Source organism: Ostrinia nubilalis, chromosome 14 (genome assembly GCF_963855985.1).
Source record: "Ostrinia nubilalis chromosome 14, ilOstNubi1.1, whole genome shotgun sequence".
In the NCBI taxonomy this organism is placed as follows: Eukaryota; Metazoa; Arthropoda; class Insecta; order Lepidoptera; family Crambidae; genus Ostrinia; species Ostrinia nubilalis.
This window is the reverse complement of record NC_087101.1, coordinates 14,726,126-14,746,113: the sequence shown is the minus strand read 5'-3', so window position 1 is coordinate 14,746,113 and position 19,988 is coordinate 14,726,126. Positions and strand designations below refer to the sequence as shown.

At 38.2% G+C, this 19,988-nt stretch overlaps 1 protein-coding gene across 1 annotated transcript in view; it reads right to left on the bottom strand.

The window, feature by feature from the left end:
• The window catches only part of LOC135078361 (apoptosis-stimulating of p53 protein 2), a 449,764-nt gene that overhangs the window by 29,128 nt on the left and 400,648 nt on the right, over positions 1 to 19,988 (bottom strand). Inside the window, exon 7 of the mRNA XM_063972958.1 lies at positions 11,084 to 11,210. Within this exon, the coding sequence (XP_063829028.1) occupies positions 11,084 to 11,210 (127 nt within the window). The remainder of the gene's footprint in view (positions 1 to 11,083; positions 11,211 to 19,988) is intronic.

Sequence of the window (19,988 nt, the reverse complement as noted above, 5' to 3'; positions counted from 1 at the left end):
TATCTCGTTACAGTTAAGCAAGTTTAGATAGAAAAAATTGTGTTAGATTGAGTATAACGTGCGTGTGCGTAGCAATTGTATTGAATTAATTGCGTAAACGAACGTTGGCGAAAATTCGATCTCAAAAACAGCGAAATTAGATCTCATTCCGAGCTTGATATGTTACTGAATAGATTTTTCCTGGAAATAAGATAAACGAACTTATTAATAATACTTCTTCATAATGTTCAGTAAATAGTGATAACTTTTTCTGTTTATCCGAAGTAATAAAAATACTTTTTTGAATTTTTTAGTGGTCATGCAATTAAAAAACAAACGCACTGTTTAAGCGTATTGACATTTTATGGTAGACTTAATTTCTAAATATGAAAATTACCGAAATTCCAACTTGTCCGACCTATATACAGATCTCCTGTACAAATCATTATAATATCCATAACAAGTAATTATATAATACAACAGCTAGGTACCTACTTAGATCCTTTTAAATGTTACTGCATAGCATAGGCTCGTATCATCAAACATCCAACAATATTTTTTACTAAGGGCCCTAATCGTTGCAGAGTACGCCACCCATCAGGCCGGCGTTTTTGCCAACCCTACATCACTCAGGTACAGTCAGCAATCAAAAACTTAGTAAAAATAACAAGGAGTTTCTAGCCTAACCGTTCCTAAAAAGAAAATCGGGCTGGCCATCACTTTCCATGAGGTGAGATGCAGGCGAAGAGCTTGTACGTTGTGGATAAAAAAAAGTTCATGAAAGCATACTGATCCATTAAAAGAGCGAAATAAATATTTTTTGTTTTATTGAATGTGTTATTAATGAATTATAAAAACATGACCGACCAATGTCGACATACAGAAACGTAGAAAATAAATTGGGATTGTGTTGTGTGAGAGTCGATGATATTTTATTTTCTACATTTGAAATAATAAACTCCAAAAGGCTTGTGACCACGGCTGCAACATAGCAGCCAAAACGTCAAGCCGTGAGTACATAATGTAACTCATTAATAAACGTCGCGTTAAGTCCCGTGTCTTTCTATTTTAGTCCAAAACACTGGTAACTCAAGTTCTATGTTCTTATAGGAATGTCCGTTCGTTCGTTTCAGCCGAAAGACGTCCACTGCTGGACAAAGGCCTCCCCCAAGGATTTCCACAAAGACCGGTCCTGCGCCGCTCGCATCCTAGACCCTCCCGCGACCTTCACCAGATGGTCGGTCCACCTAGTATAGTGATAGGAATGTGTTAAAATATAATGGCAAATAAGGATGCATTTATTGCTGTTGACTGTACAAGCAAAGAGGTATTAGTCCGCTAATCGCTACTAGTTTGCCTCATTAGGCAGTAAGACCCTTCGCCTGCCCTCCGGCGATGCGAGTGTAGTGGCAATCACAACTTGATTAAACATGAGGATCGTTTCCAAATTGCTGTCTGTTTTTTTGGCTTAAACCATACAATAGATTGCAGAACATTAAGATCCTTTGATGATAAGTTGGATCTTTCCACTCAAAGGTTCTTTTATTCGTAGATGGGACTTACAAAGTGAAAAATCCATATTTGATTTCAATTTGGTTAAGATTCATATTACAGTACTGGCTTTTGCCCGCGGCTTCGCCCGCGTGAAATTTAGTTTGTCACAGATCGTCATAAATTACATGCCTATATGTTATTCTGGGTTATAAACAATAATACTGTAAAGTTTCATCAAAATCCGTTCATTAGTTTTTGCGTGAAAGAGTAACAAATATTCAGACATCCAGACATCCAAACAAACTTTCGAATTTTTTTTTTTTTTTTTGTTGAAGTGCTATCGGTTTGCACTTACTATCGGAGCTATATTAGTAAGATTGGCATGTTTAAAAGACACTTAGACTTAGACATTGTGTAAGACAGCTTAACATACTGTTGGATTTCAAAGCAACTAGGTACTATTCGAATTCCGGGCTGTAGCTAAGTGTTAGTAAAGTTATTGGTTGGCAACGAAAAACAAGAGCGGATTCAACGACATTAGCGGAATACAAACTTGCTACAAAAATATCGTTGGTACAAAATTAAGTTCGGTCATACAGAAACTTCTACGATCTCAAGTCCCAAATCGTTTGACTGGATGCAGTCTAAAATTCAACCCATTCGAATAAAGGCATGGCTGAAGTAATTTCCACACAATGCATCGAGTGTCGAGATGCTCAATGCGACCAATGGAGCAGCAAACCATTCTCAAATGGCAATTACGATTCGATTACTTTACGAATAGAAAGAAACTTAACTGATCACTTTTTTAAGTGTTTTGACGGCAGATTTAGTGAATTTATACATGAATAATACAAAATAACGTTAATGAACATATTTTCTGTATATTGGTGTAGATGTTATCTTTAAAATATATGTATTTTACAGTTAAAAGTAAGGTACAGATAAATTTATATTGGCGGCTACTAATTACAATATTTGGTTATTTTAGAACAAGATAGAACCATGTAAAATATCTGGGATTATTATTTTTAATTCGATTATGTAGGTACAGTTAATTTACCTACCTATGATCCACGTGCTGCGGAAAATATTGTGTATATTATAAAGCTGAAAGTCATGATATGAACCGATTTAGCAAAATGTCACAAGCTGATAACAATAGAAAGGGCAAGGTGTAACCTTAGCCTGTATTAGTACAATCGAAAGAGTAGTGGATCCAGCCCAAAGCGGACTTTACACAAATAGAACGTTCTGGCCAAGACCGTCTATTTGGGAACGTCTGGCATTGCTCTGACTAAATAAAGTTGTAAATGGATATAGTTTTTGGATTCAAATGCATTAAAACAGTTTAATGATGCTACGGTACCAACAATCACATAGGTATGTCGTTTTAGAGGCCTCGGGTTCTGTTTTATGATATGATTTAAATTCTATGTGATTACTAAAATCGTGCTCTTAGTTGGTTAGGGTATTGCATTCTTGAGTCGACTGATAGATCCCTAAGAAATTAGATTTCCGCACTTCGGAGGGTAGGTGGAACCTGTTGATCCAATAGTATAAGTAATCATATCAGACGCCAATGACGGCTTATGAATTCTGTCACTGTGTTATCATCTGTTGCTAAAAATGTATGGTAATCCCAAATGTCAGATATCACTCATATCAACAACAATAAATCATATCATGCAGGCCTGTCACGTGATTTGTTCCCCCAAAAGCATTTTCTAAATAGCGTGAAAGAAATACCGCAATTTCCTAACGCGTGAAAATGAAAGAACAAAGGGCCAAAGGGAGGGGGCCAAATCTTGCAATCCGACCCGGCCCAAGCATTACGATCAACTTAAATTGGAATACAAAGAGTCCGATGCGAGTTTATCATTCCCCCGCAATTGCTGTACGGTGAGAATTTGCATATATTACTGGTAAAGCCGGAGCCTGATTGACAGCGATGAGTTGGCTGAATTTTGCCCGCAACCGTATGATGGCTTGAAGGAATAATCCATTTTATATCATTTACATTTACGGGGATTTACCACACTAAAGCGGCGAATGATTTTTTACCCGACTGCGCGACGCTCTTTGCGTCAACTTCTTTAGTTTATACTTTTATACAGTGATCAGTCAGGGAGAGTTTCTTATTTCCAATGTTTTATTTTTTAAATTACTCATAATTATGTACACATGCCATGTTACTTTAATGTTTCAACTGCAAATCATGTTTTCAAATACCTCTAGGTATTTGTATCGGTGCTAAAAGTGACATAAGAAAAGCGTCGCTCTCACCCAAACCTCTCGCCCGAGGTTCCGCATTCGATCCCATCCCACATTCGCGTAAATATCCAATTACTTAGGAAAGCTCAGTTCTAACGAATATTCGAAGGCGTGTCGTTAGGACGATAATAAAGTGTATTGAGAAAGATAATCCCTGTAGCTGGATCATCGGGTCACAGTGGAAGGAGATACAGTGGGTTCAGTTCCCAACACCACGTTGGTGTTGGTAATAACTAAAGCCTGATCTCCGAGCACGTAGAATTTAGTCCAATGACCCCAAGCTACCCATCTTTATCGCTCGCGTGTAATTATGTTGCTGTCGCGCTCGCACACTCACTGAGGGCGCCCGTCGCACAGTCGCGACAGGAACATAATTACGCACCAGCGATAAGGATGGGTAGTTTAAGGTCATTGGACGAAATCACACATGCTCGGCGACCAGACTATAACTATTGCATCTGTGTCGCATGCGATTTGTGGGAGGGGCGGTTCTTTTTGCATTTGTTTGTTACTATAACACAGCCGGTGCGTGCGGGTAGTGTGTGTGATAGTGTAGTTGGACTTTGCCGGCGTCACTGGGCGGAGATTTTAAGCTAAGTAATTTTATCTTTTTAATATCCAATTATTTATATCCGCAAAGTAACGCCTGATGCTATGAATTATTGGAACTGTATTTGCCTCTCTCTCTTACATTATTAACCATATTGAATGACTGAAAAGAGTTAATAAATTAACGAAATCTTTGTCCAAAAATGCGATATTCTCAAAAATAATAAAGAAAGTAATACCCAGACATGACCGCTCCACGACGCGACAATAGGTGGCATCTAATCTCAGAATTGATTGCGCTTGTAGGCCTACCCTACTGTTTTATATGATAAGCTTCAAGCAAGCATACACCAAGCTTAAAATGACGAATACCCTATTATGAAGATACGCTTTCGCGGACTGTAAGCCTTACACGCTCACCGTGTCTCGTCGCATTACATTAAGGCTGAGTTGCACCATCTTATTTTAACTTTGACAAACGTAAAAAATGTGTCAAACTCCATACAAAAACACCAGTTATCGTCATAGTTACGGTCAAAGATATGTGGTGCAACTTAGCCTAAAATTTGTCTTTGGCACCGCGTTACTGTGTCTATCGCCAGTAGGTTTATATTCCTTCAACACTAGGGATTTATTTATTTCGCGCAATCCTCCGTGGAATCCTGATGAGAATTTCTTTTATCTTATTCTTGCAGGCATTTTTTGTGGGACTGAATACTTACTGGCTATGCTTGTTTTACATTATTATTACTGTAACTATGTATTACAATTTATAAACATTCTAATTATCAAAAATATTGCATTTATTAATGACAAGAATTCGTGGCAGTACCTACCTTCTTACCTACCAAGCATAGCATATTGTACATTACTTATTATAATTATAGCAAATCATACTTAGATACTTTAAAACGTTTTTATATCGTGAGAAACATACATTTTTAATTTCATCAAGTCATCGTTTGTCTACATGTTTTTTACCATTTGCATACAAAATAGCAATCGGCGAAGCGATATCGACTTTTCCGTGGCAGGCGCTGGTTGCCACGATGACTCATACGAGGTTCACGGTACATTCTAAAATCAATACTCCGTTTGTGACTACCTACAGGTTTTCTACATTTTGTATTGTACGGCTATACCATAGCTAACCTTTTCCTACTAATATTATAATCTAATGACAGTTTAACTTTCCCCCGGGACAAACTTGACCTCCACTGGTGGGGTTTTTTTTGGCAGTCAAACTGTAGAACCTGGCTACCCAGGAGTTGCAGCGGTGGGAACGAGAGGTGGCCCAAACCACTAGACGGATCGGGCTGAAATTTGGCATGCAGGTAGATGTTATGACGTAGGCATCCGCTAAGAAAGGATTTTACGAAACTCCACCCGGCCTAAGGGGGGAAAACGGGATCCAAGCGTACGAAGTCGCGGGCGGCCGCTAGTTATGCTATAAATAGAAAACTATGTACTGGATTCGGAATAGGAAAATGAACATTATTTTGTCTGTATCTATCTACTACGCTCAATCACTTTTTGCAAGTCGATATATCATCTCCATAGAGACACAGATGGGTATCCCTAGAGAATTATGTATCTCATATTAGATAGTAAGTAGGATTTCTGGAAATTCTTATTAGTAGGTAATCTACGCAACTTTTGTTCCAATCCTGAACATATATCAGTACTTTTTACGTATGTTTAGAGCTAGGAAACGATCCAGTATAATTCTGAAGAAGTACCAGAAATGTTTCGAAAATTGATAAGACCATTCCAAACTGCTGAAATGGCTCGTTAAAAAGATTTCATGCTAAAATGATGGTTCATAAAATCATGATGGTAATATTATAACATAAGAACGTGCTATCTGTTTTATTGTTTTGTTAGGAGTGGGGTTATAATAATTTTATTACTGTAAAATTATTATAACCCCACTCCTGGTCGCCATATTTAGGTGGGTCAGCCACCTAAATATGGCGACCAGGCTGACCTGCGATAAAGTACAAAGTATTAAACTACATATTTGTTGATGTATCGCCCTTTGTTACTTAATGAATTTTAAGTACGATACGGCGACTTCGGTTACAAAATATACTGGTGCTCATCACATAACTCGTTTATTTGTCCCATTCACGACTCGAACCCGCATCGTAGCTGGTATCAGTGTAGGTATACGAGTAGTTCCGTATGCGAAGTCCGTTCAATCTCTCTGGCGTATTATAATATATAACTTGATTCACTCACTCGATATTTTACCGACAACTTTATCGCAGGCCCCTATCGCAAAATATCGAGTTCCTAGAAAGCAAGTCACAGAAAATACTAGAAAATCTAGTTTCCACTAATTGAAATGTCGAACCATCACTGATAGCGCCATCTTGCGGGCGAGTGGCGTTCGACTGAGCTATTTTAGGCTAAGGTCACAAACTAGACTGAGTTCGGAGTTGTTTATTATTTATGTACTATTTAAGAATGTAATAGAAGCTCTAAATTACTAATGGAATCGATCGTGGAGGTTGATTGTAATACAATTCGTCAGGTGACTTACTCGTAAGTCTAAACCTTGAGTCTAATTTTTCCACCATTTTATAGTAGATAGAAAGTTTGGTTTGAACTTACAACTTTGAGAAGGGAAATCAATATTATTATAACTGAGGCAGTTTCTTTTTTTTTAAGCAAATATTTATGAATTGCAAGCCAGGGGAATACAATAAATTGACATCGACTTGACGTGACTTACCTACAGCGACGTTTGAAGTAAAAAAGGCAGTATAGCGAGTGTATTCCTAGCTTTAGAACAGATGCGCTACCGATTCGTTGCGAATAGTTTTTATTTCAAGCTACGGGGAACTCGATAAGATTTGGTTGACCTGTCGGTGAACAGTCGGTGTCTTTATAAGTACCAAAGGTTACTCTTGACTGGACATTTTCAATGCAGTATTTCTTACTTTTGTTAAAAATTTCATAAGGTCACATGGGAACTTTAGTAAAGTGAAGTGATCTAAAAGATTACCATACACAAAGAGAAAGAGAGAGAGAACAATATCTCCTTTTTCATCAAGCCGAGATGAATGAGTGGCACTAAACCCAATAGTTGATGGCAGTACAATGACGTCATAGATCTCAGACTGTGTAATTATGAATCCATGCAGGGGATTGAAAAGACTGTATGTACCCATGTCTTGCCTGCTTGTATATCTTTTTTTTTTTCAAATAAAAACAATTCTATTCTATTCTAAATGTCCCAAAATGTAATGCACAATTACACACGTTCAAATAGCTTCTTTGCACATACACCTGTTAATATTAGGACAGTCCACATAATCGGAGGCTCTGCCAAAACCAGTGTTCCGCCCCAGTTAACGATACTGAAACGCGGCCGTGTCGGTACAATGCAGCGGATTGGTTCTGTTTGCTTCCCGTTAAGCTTCCATTAAATTTACACTATTGGGATGATAGAGTGGTATCAGTGAGTTTAATACGGGATTTAGTAAAATAGAGAGAGAATGGTTTGAGATCTAATAAAACGCAATTTAATACACCAGAATTAAATACACCGGTAGAGAACATATTTAGCAAAAATATATTTTGATACCAGCGATTTCCGAAAACATAAAGAGGGCAGTATGGCAAAAAAGTATTAAAAAGTTAATAAATGCAAAAAGCATTCAACCAGCAGGTAGCCGCTCAAACTATATGTAATGTACAGTTCCTATATTTGTAAAAAAATATTGATTTAAGTTAAACAAACACTCAAGTTCAGCATTGTTGCATCTTATATAATTTCAATAATTAGTGCTATTTTAGGGGAAAGTAGTACGAGTTGATCCCCTGGGGTAAGATGATCTTTCGCGATTGTGCTGAAACCACTAACGTCATTTAGTTTCTTTCACTGGTAAAACATAGCTCTGGACACATCCACGCCTCAGTCAAATCGTAATGGTGGCGTGAGCGATACATCGAATTTGACGAGAAAAAAGAAAAATTGTGTACTTCTGATCTAAAATAGGCATGACTTTGAGCTTATGTTACTTTTATTCAAACAATGTTAAATGTAATTACTGTTGTCGTTAGGCTTTCTATTATGTTTAATTTTAATATTTTGGCCATAAAAACGTAGCCGCGTACTTGTAGAATATTTTAGCAAATATTTAACAAAAAGTAGTACTTGGGTCAAGATGATCCCTTCTTATATGTACGAGATGATCCCTGGGAATTAAAACAAAAAAGTCAATGGAGTAGGTAAAGGGAAGTGAAATAAAAGAAAGAGAACTTCATATAACTCACCTGAGTCTGAAGGAGATGATACTGAGTGGCTGTACTGAACAGAAAAGTTTTCAAGCGATACCAAGGGTGAAGGATGGATAAAATGTTATGCATGTGGAAAATGGGGCCATAAAGCATGTGCTGGGGTAGAAGGTGATGAAGCAGGTGAATTTATTTGTGATATATTCAACACAGCTCCAGCCAAAAAGCGTTTCAATTATTTAAACGCTTTTTAGCAGGTACTAAAAAATAATCAGTTATTTTCGTTATTTAATTCGTAAATGTTTTTCTTTTCTAACTTTTTAACGATTTGTTCGCATAATTAGGTACTCCGAAAGGAATATAACCAGAAAAGAATAGATCATAGAACAGAATCATAGGGATCATCTTACCCCTACCTGGGGGATCATCTTACCCACAGGGGTGTACAAGATGATCACTTTGTAAGGTTTTGCAAAAAATGAAATATTTTAATGAAACCTCAATTAATTTTTGGATTTGAGTATAAGGAAAGTTGGATAGATAAATATACTAGTAGTAATCGTCTTTATTTTTGGTTCACCTTGAAAAATATGTATTTTACAGCGATTTCCGCTTAAGGGGATCATCTCGTACTACTTTCCCCTACTTATGAAACATTCTTATATGTATTCTATGACAGCTGTTCTAAAAATAAAAACAGATAACTCGCGCTCCTCATTACCAAGGATCCTAATTCATAACTACAAGGACGAATAACAATATGGAATCTCCAGAATCTAGGAGGGTTTATAAAATAAAACACCAGTGTTATAGCTGAGATTGCTTCCAAAACACGGGAGGAGGGTTTAATTAACTTTTCCTAAATTTGTCAGCCCTCCAAAGAGGAGCATGCTTTAATCCTCCAGGTGTGTGTTACGACCTGCCCCAAATATTACCCTTTTGAATTTTTAAACCTGCACCGGATTTTGTAATTTGGCATTTGGAAAATTGCTCCGGTTATGATCACTGACATTTGAGAATGACGTTTTCATATTTTCATTTGATAACTATTGGGAATTTGCGACTTTCAGTTAATAACTGCAACTATTTATTATTATAATAATGCAGATAAATTGTATATCTACAAGTAAGTTAGTAATTAGAAAAATATTTTGTAATTTGCTACATCATAAGTTAAATCTTGATTAACTGAAAGGCAGGTTAATTTTTGGTTAACTCTTATGTAAAAGCAAAATGAACCTTAATATTTTCATATCGAATTAACTGAATGTTTCTTATCGTCGTAGTACACGTTATAAAAGGTACTCGTACATAACAAAATGTTTCAAACTTTATACAAATTATCAACTTTAACTGACCCTTTCTTACGTCGATCATGGTATGATTAATAAATCGCCATCGATTGTTGTGGCCCGTTGCTATGGCTGCGGGCAAGTTAGCCTTGACGTGTTTGAACTGGAGGGTGTGTGGTACAGTCACGAGCACTGACATGTATAAAATGCGTAATTTATGCCGCTGTAATAAGGCCTAAATTCCTATGAAAATATATGTATATTCCTGTACCTTTTGTGGTGGGTGGTGTAATTTATTTTGTATGATATGAACCCAATCGAACGTGTAACATAATCTGATATTCAAAAGAGAAAATGTTCCATAATTACTTTTCCAAAATATAATGTAAAAGAAACCGCCGACTGAATTTACGCAAAAGATTTTATTTGACAACGTGGAGTACGTTATTGAATGTTTCGAAGTCTAATTTTATGTGTACGAACATGAAAGATTTTTCCTTATTCTTATTACGAGATAGGCGTCAAACCTTACTTTAATTGAATTTGATTTTGAATTAATAAAAACTTATTGGAACATTCTTATAAGCTACCTGCAGAATATAGAGTTAAGAGTTCCCATTATGTACGTCGCTGCACCGAACATAATGATGGCCATATCTTTTGTAATAAAAAATCTACCAGTTCGACTTTCCGTTCAAAAGAAAATTCATGAAAAAAATCACAACATTAAAGTTCTACACGAATTTAGAGACGAACTAATTAAAAGTTTTAGGCTGGCTTACATATTCTTAATGCATTATTCATGTAACGTCGTAGTCCTTCGTAGTTCTGTTACAAAATTCTTTTCTTTAATAGACTTTGAAAATTTTCTACTTCCTAAGAGTCAAACGCACGTATTTACAAATGATGCTTGCTTAAGTAAAGCAGCAAATAGAACGTACAGCAGCGTTGAATAGAGCTTTGTGATTGGTTCATATGTCAACCTGTGCGCACTGTGAGACCTCATAGTAATGTTTGAATAGAGCTCTGTGATTGGTTCGTGTGTCACCCTGTGCGTCCACGCGCACTGTGAGACCTCATAGTAATGTTTGTTAAAAAGAGCGAAAGTCGCTTCACGCACGCCAAATCACCCGTAGCGTTTACGTAACTGTAACGTCGTAGCGTTGTAGTCCTTTACGTGATTGTAACGCCCTAGCATCGTAGTCCTGCTACGAAAAATTACAATATCATAAACCTAAAATGGTACTTACTAAGTGCGATATTCGCTTGCTTGTTTCGGTCTAGCTGGCCCCGTAGCGCGCGTAGCCGCCGTAGCTTCAACTCCTGCGCTTCTACGCGTTCTCGTAGCCGCCTTAATCGCTCGCCTTCCACTGCCACCTGTAGCAAAATTAATATAATGTAAGGACACTAATCGAATAATGTATGTCATATAATTTAGCATCTATGTCGTTGAAAACGCGCGATTATACAATATTTTTTTCTTATCTGATTTAAACGGAAAATACAATTTATTTCTGAAGAATCATTTACATCAAGTGAAAGTAATAAGTTTGTTCCTATAATATTCTTTTAAGTATTTAATATTGGTTGACAAAGTACCTACCTAATAAGTAAAATAGAAATACAGAAAGTAATTTCTATACTTACCCCTTATTAATAACACTTACACACTCGTTGAACGGTGTTTTAAAGTGAGGTTTAGTATGGAAATGTCATTTTAAAACAGTGTTCAATAAGTGTGTTACTTTTTATTAGTAAGGGGGCTAATGTATACTAACTTTGCAGTAGAAGCAAATACCAGCTCTACTATTTAGCACAGTATTCCTCATGAGAATCCTTCGAGAATCTAGATCTAGCTAAAATCTAGACTAAAACTAACAATTGAGGGGCCACTCGGACGCTAGAACCTTCGATTAAGGCTTGGTATTTCTTCTAAAGTAGGTATTTCGCGCTGTCAAAATCTGCGCGCGCAATTCTTCGCCGAAGACAGCGCGCCAAAGAGCTCCCGCCACAATTTCCAGCTACACAGTATAGAAATACGCAGTTGGTTAGGTTAGGTTGACTTCCTTCCCTTCAAGCGTCACACTCACAACACTTTCTAATACAAATCATATCCAAGTGATACAAATTAAAACACCTTTCAGACTTTTTGGGAATATATTCTAGAATCGAATAAATATAAAATGTAACTGAAGAAGTAAACACGGTTCAAAGTGGCCGTGGCGTCGCCCGACCTGCTGGAAGTTCTGCGCCGGCTTAAAGAATTTCAAGATTACGTCACCCGACCTATCGGTAGGCCCTTGGGAGCTTGTGCGATTGGAAAAACATTTTATGATAAGTTACTCTTAGTAGCGATTATTTAGAGCTTGGATAATAAATTATAGTTGTTGCAATTCACGAAGCTTTGCATGTGGTTAATAACATTAATCAGTACACGCATCAATTTTGTTCAGTCTCTTTGTTTATTAAATAAATAAAAATATCATACTAAAATTGCAGAAACATATTTGTTTGTATTGGTCTGGGTGTTTTCTTTCTATAATATGTATGACGTATGTACGGGGTACTATGAGCATCACACGCGGTTACCTGCGTACCTCTGTGCACTCATGGGAGTTTAAGCAGAGGTCCCTAGAGTTTGACTTTGAGCTTTGTTTATAGTCATTACGAAGCAGACTGATGGGAAACTGCACTGTCTTGAATTCGAAAGGGTAATTTGACGGTGTTAGGGGAATTCTAGGAATAAATACAGAGTCTCCTCATTGAGATTGAGACATTTCAATTTGAGATTTCACTTAACATTGAACACAATCTGACATGGAGTTTTCAAACACTTGTAAAAATAAAAAGTAATTAAATCAAAGGCACTAAGTAGTATTGATATCAACTTCGAAGAAAATGACTGCCAAAATTACTTTCTACCCGTTCCACACGTCTTTCATGAATTATATTAAGCTAAATTTCAAGTAGATCGAACCAAGGAATCACTTTGTCCCATACAAACTTTGCCCCCTTTTTTCACCCCCTTCATTTCATGACCCCATTTCGGAAAATCTTTTCTTATGAGATGCCTACGTCATACAAAGAACACACCTTCCAACTTTCAGGTCTCTACGATATCTGTCAGTCATTTAGGACAAAGCATTTTTATTAGTTATCCAATACTCTATCGTTCCAGGTATGTCATTGACAGGAGGGCGCTACTATCTTAATGGGTTATTCATTAGTCCCAACTTTATGCCACTTGACATTTCAGAATCGTTTGACTTTAGATACCTAATAGAAGCGATTTGATATTCGGAGTCTTTGAATGAAATCAAGTTCTGAAATAACTTGAGGTGTCGTATCCGATCAAGCTTTTCATTGCAGGACAGTTAAATAGTTTTATTATTAGTTTCTTTTCTAAGTCTTAATTTTTCAGATTAGGTAAAGGCTCCATGAGAGCAAAATTTAGCTTTATAATAGTTTTTAATTTTTTTCTTGAAATATTTGACGTCTTGTATTCTCTCGTTAATATAGGTCCACACAAATAAAGAATGTTTTTATTCTTTTTTTTATTTTAAATATTTCACAATCCAAACTAATATTTACTGTAAGTAAATGCTAAATAGTAAATATTAGTTTGGATTGTGAAATATCCTACTAATATTATAAAGGCGAAAGTTTGGATGTCTGGATGTCATGATGTCTGGATGTTTGTTACTCTTTCACGCAAAAACTGATTTCTGTTAAACATTTCATGTAAAATTTGTCCAGTTATAACTCTATTTACATCTGCATCTGTAAGCAAGGATTCATGTTCTCCAGCCCAGATGCCGAGTAAACAGAAGCGTCTTTCAGTGACGTGCAGCTGCCCCTATATTTGACCCACTGACCTATTTTTTTATTATTTATTTGTGTAAGTGTGCTCTTCTAAAGAGTGTAAGTCGATTGTATGTACCTACCTACAAGGTACTATTAAAATGTAATTTTAACTTATTGCTTTTGTCTCATATTTGAGGAATGTACTATGTATCATGAGTAGAGTCTTAGTTTAAAAGGATGCCAACGATTTAAATTTCAATAGGTAGACAAAATTCATAATTCTTAATTATCAAAAATTTTAGCTTTCTCCAGTAACACTGATATTATTATACTGTGACTCATCAAAGTCATCATTGTCAAAAATATTGACAAATTGCGAACTGTCACGTGCATAAAACTGACACGCGTCCGACCTCCGTAAGCGCCACCGCGCGACTGATTGAGATTGTCCAAGCCGTCATGGGCGATTTTTTCCACATTTTTTAACATAGTAACTAAATAAGACGCAATATAAAAATTTCATCCGTTAAAAACCCTCAAGTTATTTCTGAACTTTAGTTTAGTAAAAGATCCAGAATCTCAAATCGCTTATTTTAAAAATAAAACCATAAATAGAAAACGAATAGAGGTAACTTTGGGAATTTATTCTATCGAGTCAACTTCATCAAATCGTGTTTCCATCCGTTAATAGCCCTAGAAAATATCCTTAACTATGCCCAAAAAAAATCTTAGCCTTTAATTTTACTGTTTAGTACCTCAAAAATGAAAAATGAAAACCTCATTTTCGCCATTTTCTCTGCTACCCGGCCTTAAACAAGCTTTGTGCTGCACAAACAAACAAACGCAGCGTCGTTTAGTTGCACATTCGATTCCTGCATCGTGCACTGTTGCAAAGAGCTGATATTTACACACTCGCTTGTCTGGTTTAATTTAGCTATACAGTAACTACAGTACAAACTATGTACGGCAAGATATTATAAGACAATATCTATACTAATATTATAAATGCGAATGTTACGCTGTCTGTCTGTCTGTCTGTCTTGCTTTCACGCCTAAACCACTAAACCGATTTTGATGAATTATTGGCATAGAGGTAGTTTGAGTCCCGAGAAAGAACATAGGATAGTTTTTATTCCGGTTCTTAAAACAGGGACGCGCGCGATCAAGTTTTTCTTTAATAGACAAAATTACAAAGCCGCGGGCGGAAAGCTAGTATTTTTTAATATACATCACTTTATACTATCTGATACTTTAAATTGAATAACTGATAAAGCTCGTAGCTTTGCATTTAGATTTTTTAATATTATAGCAGAAACCCTTTCATTCGTTACATTACACGATAATTTTTCATGTTTCCAAGTGAATGCGCAAAATTTAATCTTTCTACACACAGCGCGTAAGCCTTCAGGTCACCGAACGTAACCTGTGTATTCAAGTCTCGTTAGGTTCGTATTACACGCTCAAAACTCGATTAAATGTCTCCCATCATCATCATCACCTTAGCCACAGGACGTCCACTGCTGAACATAGGCCTACCCCAATGATTTCCACATCGCCCGGTTGGTAGCGACATACATTCTAAAAGGAACTCCCATGCAAAATTTTGCACCTGTAGTTTCTGAGATTTCGTGATGGGTGAGTCAGTTAATCAGTGACCTTTTGCTTTTATAGATATACATAGATTACAGACCATAGATAGACATCTGGTATTATGGTGATCCCATTTCATCTACTTGTACAGAAGAACCCTAGAAATAAATAGCTGAGTAGTAGATAAAAGAAAACTTAACATTTAACCAAGCCTTCCAAGCCGACGCCGTCTGAATCGACAAAAAGTCGCCAAACAAGGTTTGTCACGGACCAGCCTGCGGAATTCTTAAGAGAAATTGTAAGCAGATAAGAAAGGAAAAAATTAAATTTCCCCGTTTGTGGTAAAGCCTTTGTCACACTGAAAGAGATGGACCAAATAAATACGACTATTATGAATCAAAGTCGTATAATCCAATATGAATCGTTTTTATTGTTATGATATTATTCACACCCAATGTTGATAATTTGCTGGAAAACTCAGTAACTTCAGTACTCAGTCTTGTACTGATTACAAAGAATTCGTATTTTGGAGAGCATTAAGTTAACTAAAGCCGAATCTTATCCCTAAGCGGCTCATCATCTATACCTATATCTATTATATAAAAGAAAGTCGTGTTAGTTACTCCACTTATAACTCAAGAACGGCTGAACTGATTTAGCTGAAAATTGTCAGGGAGGTAGTTTAGAGCCAGGAGAAGGATATAGGATACTTTTTATCCCGTTATTTATTGCCATTAAGGCGGAACAAAGTTCGCCGGGTCAGCTAGTTAGATATAAATCAGTTTTGTCTGTTCAACAAGAGATTTCATATTTTCAAATTCCTTTATCCCGAGTGTCACAGCCTAAATTAAAGAAGATTGTAAGTTTTCATCGCTCCGCATATCTTCAGCGGTGGTTCATAGCTTTTACCCAAAGGATAGGCGTCGGGCCAGGGCCACCTAATGCGATATTTATCGCCAGCCCGAAAGGAACGAACTGGCCTCTTAATAAATAGGCCATAAAATAAACACAACAGCCAATCTCCGTGTTATTAAGATTTAATTTTTCGAGAGTAATTCGCAGCGGAAGCGGATTATTTTGATTTATTTACGCGACCTTTTTCCAAGAATAATATGTAGCCTGGGATCTGATTATAATTTATTTCAGGACTAATCCAGGGGCGGGATAAAAGCTGAATATTTTTATCAGACGGCGTCCTATGTCTGCTCAAATTAAAATTGGGATTAATTAACATTATTTTGGAGACGCACTGTTTTAAAAGTCAATTGTTTTGTGAAATATTCATAAAATACAATAAACACTCGTAGTGGGCTTGAAATTCGGTCTTCTATTCAACATTTATACGGGTTACATTCACAAGCGGTTTTGCTCTTCTAATTTTTTGTTTTTAATTTTGTTAATTTGAAGGAGATTATCTGTAGATTCCTACTCTGATAATTAAAAAGTAGTTAAATATTTTAAAGTATACACACAAACACTGAGCTTTTTATTAAGTAAAAAAGGTAAGAAACTTAAAAAAAAAGGATTATCAGGTATTAAAACGTTTCAATAAAACTACTAATGTTTATGATAAACAAAGAATACCACAATAATAATTTGACAACAAACATTTTGGTTAAATTTTAAAACTGATTATTTAGACAAATTCATGGTTTCTTAGAAAATCATGGCGGTTTGGCTTGAATAGAACAAAAGAAATAAATTATGAAGCGAACCATTTTCGTTGTAGCCGCAACAAAACTAGAGATGTCTAAGTATTGGTATCGATAGACTAAATAAAAAACTAAATGAAATCCGAAATTAAGATTTCCCAGCAAAATTAGACAGCCCAGAGGGTAAACAAGGTAGAATAACAATTTGATGGGACATAAATAAAATGAACTATCTTCTTCTTCTTCTTTTCAGCCAAATGACGTCCACTGCTGGACAAAGGCCTCCCCCAAGGTTTTCCACAATGAACGGTCCTGCGCTGCCCGCATCCAGGCTCTTCCCGCGACCTTTACCAGATCGTCGGTCCACCTAGTAGGAGGCCTGCCCACGCTACGTCTTCCAGCCCGTGGTCGCCACTCGAGAACTTTCCTGCCCCAACGGCCATCGTCTCTACGAGCTATGTGCCCCGCCCACTGCCACTTGATTTTAGCAATTCTGCGAGCTATGTCGGTTACTTTGGTTCTCCTGCGGATCTCCTCATTTCTGATTCGATCACGCAGGGAAACTCCGAGCATAGCCCGCTCCATCGCCCTTTGGGTGACCTTGAGCCTTCTTATGAGGCCCATAGTAAGCGACCACGTCTCAGATCCGTATACCATCACTGGCAACACGCATTGGTCAAATACTTTCGACTTAAGACACTACGGTATTTCGGACGTGAGTATATGGCGAAGCTTCCCGAACGCTGCCCATCCGAGTTGGATTCGACGATTGACCTCTTTCTCGAAGTTGGACCTACCTAACTGGACTGTTTGTCCCAGGTATACATAATTGTCAACAACTTCGAGTGTAGAGTCTCCAACCTTCAGAGGAGTGGGTGCAACACGGACATTAGACATGATTTTTGTCTTGTCCATGTTCATTCTGAGGCCCACTTGTTGAGAGGCTCTACTGAGGCCATCGAGCATTGTGCCTAGATCCTCCAAGGTCTCAGCCATGACTACGATATCGTCCGCGAATCGAAGGTGGGTGATGTACTCGCCGTTGATATTTATGCCAAATCCGTTCCAGTCCAGAAGCTTGAAGACATCTTCCAGGGCGGTGGTAAACAGTTTTGGAGATATGACGTCTCCCTGTCTTACCCCTCGCTGCAACTGGATAGGTTTCGAGTCCCGATCCTGGAGGCGGACCGACATTGTGGCGTTTTTGTACAAACCCCTTAACACTTCGATATATCGATAGTCAATTTGGCACCTTTGGAGAGACTGTAGCACTGCCCAGGTCTCGACCGAATCGAAGGCTTTTTCATAATCCACAAACGCCAGGCAAAGTGGTTGATTATACTCCTCGGTCTTCTGTATAATCTGCCTTAGCGTATGTATGTGGTCTATGGTACTAAAGCCTTTTCGGAAACCGGCTTGTTCGGGAGGCTGGAAGTCGTCGAGCCTGCGAGCGAGACGATTCGTAATGACTCTCGAAAACAGCTTGTAGACATGGCTCAGAAGTGAGATGGGTCTATAATTCTTCAACAAGGTTTTGTCACCTTTTTTGAAGAAGAGTACCACCACACTTCTGTGCCATGTCGTAGGCGTTTTTCCTTCGAGGATGACGGAATTGAACAGCTTCTGAAGAGCCCTTAGTACCGGCGTTCCGCCTGCCTTCAAAAGCTCAGCCGTGATTCCATCATCACCCGGTGCCTTGTTGTTCTTCAGCTGTTTGAGAGCCATTCTAATCTCGTACAGACTGACGTCCGGGATATCTTCGGTATAGTGTCGGGTCAGTCTAGCTCTTGGGTCTTCGGCTAGATTTGTGACAGGTGCGCGTACAGTCGTGTATAATTGTCCGTAGAACTTCTCAACCTCTTCCAATATCTCCGGCCCCGACGAAATGGCTCTGCCATCCTCTGTCTTCAGCTTGGTCAGTTGACTTTGGCCAACAGACAGATCTCTTGCGAACACTTTAGAGCCTTTGTTTCGCTCAATCGCCTCTTTAATACGGTCTGTATTAAATTGGCGTAGGTCGCGAGTCAAAGACTTGGAGATCTGTCTGTTAAGGCGCCGATACTGAGCAGCATCTTCAGAGGACTGCAAAACCAAGTTCCGTCTCTCTTCCATGAGTTGATTGGTGAGGTCAGAGATCTTTTTGGTTCCTTTTGAACGACGGGTTTTAAAGAACTTAGACCCAGTCGTTTGGACAATTTCCACGAACCTGTCATTGTATTCGTCCACATTTTCGCAGTCTCCTAGGCATTCGAAACGATTTTGCAACTCGAGCTGAAAACTTTCGGGGTTTTGGAGTTGGATGGGCGCTGGGCGGAGCGTAGACTTCATCAGTCGACATCTCTCGAGCTTGGGTCTGATATTCAATGTGCCTCTTACCATTCGGTGATCGCTTCCTGTTTTGACCGAATTGATCACAGAGACATCATTGAATATATGCTTCTTCGTCGACAAGATGAAGTCTATCTCATTTTTTGTAGCGCCATTGGGATGCAGCCATGTCCACTTTCGCTGTTTTGGCTTTCTGAAGAAGGAGTTCATCATAAAGAGGCCCTCCTTCTCCATAAAGCCAGCCAGCAGTTGGCCACGTGCGTTCCTCTCTCCATACCCAAATTGCCCCACTTTCGGCTCATTATCGCTTCGTTTACCTAGCCTCGCGTTGAAGTCCCCCATCACAACGGTAAAATGGGACCGGGAGCTATGTATGGCTCTGGAAATATCCTCATACATAGTCTCCACTTCGTCGTCGGGGTGTTCCGTGGTCGGTGCGTATACCTGTATGACCTTCAGCGAATACCGTTTGGTGATTCTGAGTATCAGGTACGCTACCCTCGCCGAAACACTCTCGATCTGGACCAAGTTGTTGACAAGGGACTTGTGGACGATAAACCCGACACCACCCTGGGACTGCTGGTCGCCCTCCCGGTTATAGAGCAGGTTTCCGGATTTGAGAATTATGGTGTCCTCTCCCTCTCTTCGGACTTCACATAATCCTACGATATCCCACCGTAACCTGCTCAATTCTTCCTCGAGTTCCATTAGCTTCACGTCTGTACGCAGTGTGCGAGCGTTATAGGTTGCCAGGGCCAGAGGTCGTCGGTGTTGGTAGCTT